General features: G+C 36.8%; 1 protein-coding gene across 1 annotated transcript in view; it reads right to left on the bottom strand.

Moving 5' to 3' along the window:
* Window positions 1–489: 489 nt before the first annotated feature.
* The window catches only part of GULP1 (GULP, engulfment adaptor PTB domain containing 1), a 46,466-nt gene continuing 39,324 nt past the window's right edge, over window positions 490–7,631 (bottom strand). The window contains exon 10 of the mRNA XM_010294692.1: window positions 490–561. Coding sequence (XP_010292994.1) covers window positions 490–561 — 72 coding nt within the window. The remainder of the gene's footprint in view (window positions 562–7,631) is intronic.

Here is a 7,631-nt window from a genome sequence, read left to right on the forward strand (position 1 = left end):
GCATCCAGATTTACCTTTTAAGCATATATTAATGGTTAGTATTTTCTGCCTTTTCACTGCAATTTGAACTTTTTGTACTAGATATTAATCATTTTACTGCTTGAATATTAAATAATGGCTTAAAAGCATAATTTCAAAATGCTGCCAAGTAAAGTATTATGTAAAAATAATGCCTGCACATCTGCAAACAGGGAGAGGTATGTGTGAGCTTTCTGAAGAACTTCTCCAGGCTAATAGTCCTAAAGCACAGTAAACTCGGGCCAAAATGTGAGAGAAAGAAACACAACAGCGTAATTTAATTCATTTTCATAAACAAATACAACTTTTTACATTTGTACAGGGAAAGACTGGAACTAAGTTGGATTTTTACAGAAGCAAACCTCACAAGAGTTTACATGTTGAAAAAAGCAATTTTTGGCACATGGATAATATGCGTGTTCAGAATTAAAAACAACACTGCGTAGGAATTTCACATTTAGTTTCTCAGCATCAGCACCTGCTGTCTAGTGGGTCAAGACAAAATACTGTGCCTTCAAGAGTTAATCCCATTTTGAACCCCTCCTGCAATGAAACAAGACATAGTTAATAAAAAGGAAAGTGATTTCTGGAAGATTAAGCTCTCTTTCTAAAATCATCTATATTTGAGCTTATCTTTAGGTAGATAAACCACAACGACACTTCAGAGTGAATTCATGACATTTTACATTATTTGGTCAGCCAATTTTTTGTAAGTCTTAGTGGTTAACTTGTAAAAGGAAGTACAACAAAAGAAATAAAAAATGGCTATAAAATGAAGACAATATTATAGAATAAAAATATTGACTATTCATATACATAGATTGATAGAAAAACAAACAAGCTTGACTTGGACGGTGTTGTTCCCGAGTAAAATTCAACATGATTTATAAGCAGGAAAGATTAGGGCTATATGAGCAAAAAGTTTATTATAACTACACTTTAAAGATTCAGGTAAGTCCCAGACATTGTTACTAGTACCAGCTGTCTCCTACATTCAGTAATTCGTTATCTTAGAAGTAATCCAACAAAAAATATAGTACTCAACCACATCTCAGAGGTTTGTTCTGAATCGCTCCCCGTGCAGTTAAATTGGCAGGTGTATGCATTACCGCCTACTGCCATCTGAGCTTCACCAAGAAGGCAAATAAAATCATACTTGCTCTACTGCAAATTAACTGTGCATTTCGAAGGCATGTAACTCAGTGAAATAAAAGACAACCGTCTTCAGAAAGTGCCAAGAATTTCTTTAAAAGTTTGGACCAAAGGTCCTCTTTTTACTCATGTTAGTTTTACTAGTAGAAACACAAAAACGGTTCTAAGCCAGATGCTACCACCTCCTCTATTGTAAAGAAATTCATTCTACAAGTACCCGCGTTTGGCTTATAAAATGTACTTAGCTTGCACCAGTTCTAAAATAACAGCAGCACTTTCGGTGCAGGGAAGGTGCTCTTGTTTTCATTTCTCTTTTTGCTTTAAAAGAAGCTGAGTAATTGTGCCTTGACCTTCAAAGAGAAAAGTCACCTTTGAGTCCAGAAAATTTCAGTCTGTCAGGTGAAAGTACTGTAAAGCTATAAGCAATTGGACACAAGGGCTCTGGATAGAAACACCATGAGAACATAAACTCCAGTGGCAGCTGTCACAACGTTCAGTTCAGTGTTGTTTTAACATACAGTCCACTTAGAGAATGCCAACCGTATGCTATGAAATCAATAATATGTATTTTCATGAAGCTAACATCTTGTAAACAAAATGAATCTTTTTGTAAAGCAATCTGTATTGGGATTAGACATAAACTCAAGCCTTTTCTCATAATGCACAGCAGTACCTCAAGAGCAAACCGTGTGGTTTTAAAAGATAAATCCCAATTCAAACCAATTTAAACCATGGGCTAGAATTTTATGCATGTATGAATATTTAATAACCCCACAAGCTACTGCCATTAGAAGAGTAATGCTGAGAAATAGAATAAACTTCCTGGCAATGGTTACGAAATGATCTGAGACTTTCAAAGTAAAATTTGAATTTTCATAAAGGCATATTATGAAATGATGAGCCAGTAGCAGTACTCTGGTGTAAACATTCTCCAACTGTGCCACCCAGTTTGCTTTACCTGGGTGACATGGTGCTGCCAAAGCCACTGGCATATTTGACTTTCCCCCCTCCCCACTCTGTATTTTTCAGAGCGCTAACAGGAAGAACATTCAATGCAAAAGATATTTCAAGTGAACAGTATCTGGAGTTCAAAGTCAAACACATCCTGTTATAAACACACATTGTTCATTTACCTAAAGGATACTATTAATTGATGTAACTACAGTCAAAGGAGGACTGCTTACACAGACAGAGAATTCAGAGCCTTAGTCCTACAGTCTAGCCTATTAAATTGTAAACCCCTCAGTTACAGTGTCTCTGAAATGCTAATATTTTAAAGTATTTAAAGGCTGCTTCTAGTTTTGACGTTGTAAAAGGGATAGTTTGTGTTTCAACCTGAGTATGCTGCAATAGTAGAAAAGCTACACCAACTGGTTTAACAGGGACAACCAGCTTCATTCCTAGCAATCCTGTTCGGAGCTGTACCAGCCCTATGACCGAACATGCATCCCATGCATATCCTGCGTGCTCTTATCTTTCTTCTATACATTTAAGCACAGTTTGTTGGTGTCTTACGTAGCTGTACTTCCAATGCCCTTTTTCTGGCTAGCTAAGAGCAAATCAGATTGTGCATTTTGGAAACACACACATCTCACTGCTCCTATGTTGATCAAGTGGGGTTTTAAAGTTTTTGTTTTATTCCATACTAACTGATATTTTGTCACTTATCACTTACCTTGCATTTGCTATAACTTTACTTTGAACTATTTCTACTTCCTTGAAGAACAGTGGTCTCCTCAACTTTTCCTTTCACTCCAGACCATTTTCCTCCCGCCATTTAGTCCTCCTCATCTTTTAAGCTGTCCGCAATATTTTGTTTTTAAAACAATCACATCTTCACATATTTGCAATGTGATCAATGTTAATCTGTTAAGAGACTGCTGCACTATATTTACCATAGTTATTAAAAAGTCTTTTACCCTTTATTAGCATAGTGAACTATTTTCTGTTCTGAAAGAAAACAGTGATGCAGTTCCCAGGTGCTATTAGCTGCATACCTGAGAACCCAGTTGCTATTACAGGCAGAACTGATAAGGAAGTAAAACTTGCTACTACAGTGCCAGGAACTGCAGAATTAACACCTGCATGCTTAAAAATGAATCGTGCACATAGCTGTCTATAACGGAAACATGACATTTCAACATCAGATACTACAGTTACTAGTAGGACCAAACTTTCATGGCAACCACAGGGTCAAAAAACACCACAAAGAGGACATCAAGGCTATCTAGATAATCACCTGGGCATTTTTCAGACTCTGAAAGAATGTCAAACCAGCTTTTTTTCTTCATGAACATTTAAGTGGAGGAGGAGAAGTGTGTAAGAATATAAACCGAAGAAAGCTGTATCGTCTTGACCAATATTCCCACTAAAAGCAGCCCTCAAAAGGGAAAAAAAAGTCAGAACATCCTAGTCCAGCACTCTCTCTGGCAAAGTGACTGCAATCAAATTGCTAAAGATGAGGAAAGCACAGACTTCAGATCTTCCATGGCCATCTCTATTCTTAATCCCACAAGTTTTGCAAATTAACTCAAATTCTTAAATGATTTTTGGAATCTCCAAAATTATACTTTGGCAAATACATGATATTAAAAAAAAAAAAATAATCCAGTCAACTGTAGTCAATCAAGCTGCGGGAGACAAGTTTTTAAGAAAAGAGTCTCCTTTATGTCTAGACACAGTTGAACTGTGATTAACGCAGACAGTAGTTTAAGTATCCTATGCTGTAGTTCTCTCAGCAATGCAGAACACTTACTGCTTTATGTCTGCTTTCAGGAATACAGTTCATACATACATCCAAACTGCATACATCTCTCAGCTCTTACTTGAAGCTGCTGTATGATTATTACAGTATCCATCATACAGCATATACCTACTTTGGACTCTCCACTCCAAACCCCAGCATTTGCAGCTGCAATAATAATGACATCAGTTGGAATGACTGAGTAGATTATAAATTATGATTTGTTTTTATCTTTTTCTAATAAAATCAATTAATGTGTTGGGCAGAATATTTTTTTCTTTAAAAATGACACATGTAGTCAGCACTTGGTATGCATTACATACTCTCTCTCTCAAAAATGCATCATTAATTCTAATGCACAGTGTTTAAAAAATTTTGCTTTGTGAAAGTCAAGACATTTCAGTTTCTAATAACATGTGTTCTTAGCATAACACACTTGCCTGTTCATTAAAAAACACATGTGCTATGGCTTCCTGTACTTCAAAGGTTCAGAAAACCGTAACTCCTCATGTAGTCAGAAAATCAAATCTGCTGATTTTCAGGGAATGCAGAAAAAGGCCATCCTCTGTTACTGGACAGGAGGGGGAACAGGAAGGGCTATAAAGTGTGCATCTATACTGTGCCTTGCTTCTGTGCTCATATCCCCAAAATGACAATGTCAAGAAACTTTTTTACTTCCAAGGTGATTTAACTCAAGGGCTGAACATCGTAAGTTACCCAGAAAAATTATGGTATTGTACTAAAGGATACGATAGGTTTCCTAGAGAGAAGAGCAAAGCTTGTTTTCACTCAAAAAAGTAACCTGAAACCAACCTCTCTTCCAAAACTCCCACTTCTTTTGTGGCTATGACAAAAAGACATGAACTATTCTGGTTAAAGGCAGTAAACAGTAAAAGACAAAGAGCTTCCATTTTATCAGAAGATAAATTTACCAAAGTCAACCTTATGGCTCTGATATTAACTCACTTACCACTTCACAGCAACTTCAGTTGATGAGCTTAAGTCAGCCCAAAGCCAATGAACCAATGATAAACTTACACATCTCTGGGAAGTAATTTAGAGGGGTGAGCATAACTTATTTCAAATGGAAAGATGTCAAGCCTACTGACTGCTTCAGGGCACGCAGGGAGAATGGCTTGCAGCTCCTGGAAGCATTATGGTATTAACTACCTTGAGATTTTAATAAATTATAGCAGCTGTTGCTGCTATGATTCATGATCCAGGAAAACTTCCCCTCACTGCAAGATTTCTGGGAAAATAGATTCATTTTATTAATGTCTGGATACAGTCAAACTAGAGAAGATGAAAATATCTTTCAGCATAAGGGTGGGGGAAACAGGAGGTTGGATAGCCATCAGAGAGAGGCCTGAGCTATAAGAGTCACATCTCAGCACGCTTGAGTTTTGAGCTCTCCAGAAAGATCAACAGAGATTTAACTGAGAAATGGAACAGAAAGAGCTTAGGTGTGAAATTTGGATCCTCACTGAAGTTTAAGTACAAAAGTGTTCCCGCAGAGGTCAGGGAACTTTATCTGATCTCATTAAGTTCAGAATATCACACACAAAGAAAAAGCACCACTAAAGAGTTTATTCCCCAACACCTCTTCTGTTGTGCTTTCCTCTCCCACTTTGCTTATGCATCACCTTCCAATGCACACATATGCCGAGTCAGCTTTTCTGCAGACTGGGGCACCTTTGCTGAGGCATCTGACATTGCTCTACACAAGAAACAGGGTAAGAGAGTTGGGGCTGAGCTGCTCCAATCAGGCTGTCACTGCCTGGCACCGAGGCAGCTTGCTTGCCACTCTGAGTGTAGGATAAGCTGCTATCTAAGTGTAGGGTAATACCCTTGCAGAATAAATTTATATTTTGAGCTATTAGATGTGTTCGTAAACAACATGCCTTTGTATATTTAATGGAATACCTATTTACTGAAACTCAGACTGTACTTTCATAATGTGAAGATAACAGATTCCTTCACTTTGCATTCCAGAGGAGGAAAGAAGCCTACACTTTTCTTCCGTGTTTCTTAACATGAGATTGCCCAGAGCACATTACATGTTCTGTGCTTCTACCTTCTGTAGTGTCCATTTCACCTTCCTGCTTACAGGCTCTGTATCTAACAACCATTAACTTCTAGCACAGCTATCTTCTGCTCATTGCAAGTTTTAAAAGAATTATTTCCAAATAAAAATACGTGCACAAATGTGATTGTACTAACACAAAAATCTATGTATCACAGGTTTTGCTTAAGTCATTTCACTAATGACAATTCAATAATGAGAACTGGAGATTTCACTAGTACACATGGAAAAGAAACAGCAATGAAAATGAAGGTTTAGTATTAGCAACTAAGACAGACTAAAGAAAACTGAAATCAGCTTGCCCCTACTTTAAAAATCGTAGGTCCCTAAAAATAAAAATGGCCCTGACTTAAGAGTTGTATACAAAATATACATTTTATAAAATATAAATCTTAAAAGTTTATATATATATGCATACATATACATAAAAATAAAAACACCAGACACAAACACATGCATACTTCAATTGTAAACGCTTTAAATACCATTATTAAAATATGATATACCAACCATCGTTGACGCTAGGCACCCAGGAAAGCACAAGAAGATAAAAGAGATATTAGGAAAAACATTTTTCAATCTGTATTTTGCACCAACCACCTAGTGAAATAACTGCACATAATGAAAAGTTCCATTTTTTTTTTTTTTTCTTCACACCCTGTCAGCTTTACACTTGTTCTCAACTGGATTATAACAAGTTTTGTGCCTACATAAAGACCAATTAATTAATTTTCAGTGGAAATGTTAGGGTATGCTAAGACTGATATGCTAGACTCACTAACTGTGAGACTATAAAGCATACAAAAAGATGGAAAAATCAAAACCTCAATGTGCAGGGGGGAATACCTGACCAATGCAATAGTCTTGGCAGTAGGACAGAGTCACACCCTAAGGTTTGGGGCTTTCGTTATTGGCTGGTTGTCTACCTTTTTAGGTCAAGAAAGTACAAACAATGATAGGAGTTTTTCATTTTATGACTTCAAAAATAGTTGATAAAGATTTCTACTGTTCCATTCACTGATGTTTTATGAGGTAATAGCACTTTGCAGCCTTATATACCATTTATTCAATTTTGTCAAAACATCATGTGTATTAAGAACTCTGAGTATGTGACATTTAGGTATTTTCACAAGAAATAGCCACAGATGCTACAGTATACTTTTTCCTAAAATGGGCTATAGAAAATGGAAATGTCAATATGTATCAATATGAGGTGCTAAAAGATTTACTTTTTGTGCTAAAGGGCTTGGTAATAATATTACAGCATTACAAAACAGAAGCATTTTTACTGGAATTGCAAAGAAGCCAGTTTTGGCTTTTAGCTGCTATCTGAAATTACATTGGGCCAGAGTACAGATGACCAAGGATCTACATTTCTTACTTCACAGTAAGTGGAGTTTGCCAGTGGCACCATCCTAAACTGACATGGAAAATAAAATTTCACAGTGAAGAGGAATTAAAAAAATTTTACTCAGGAAAATTAAAGAGTAGTTAAATCTTATTTCAGCCATTTTGAAAAGTTTCTGCGGCTCTCCAGGCAGGAGAGAAGACCTGAAGGAGCCCAAGAGCTAGCTCTCTTGGACTTTGTGGGCTCCTGCGATACAAGAGGGCTGGAAGCCCTGAGCACACTTCCTG

The sequence above is a fragment of the Phaethon lepturus genome, unplaced genomic scaffold (assembly GCF_000687285.1).
Source record: "Phaethon lepturus isolate BGI_N335 unplaced genomic scaffold, ASM68728v1 scaffold1589, whole genome shotgun sequence".
In the NCBI taxonomy this organism is placed as follows: Eukaryota; Metazoa; Chordata; class Aves; order Phaethontiformes; family Phaethontidae; genus Phaethon; species Phaethon lepturus.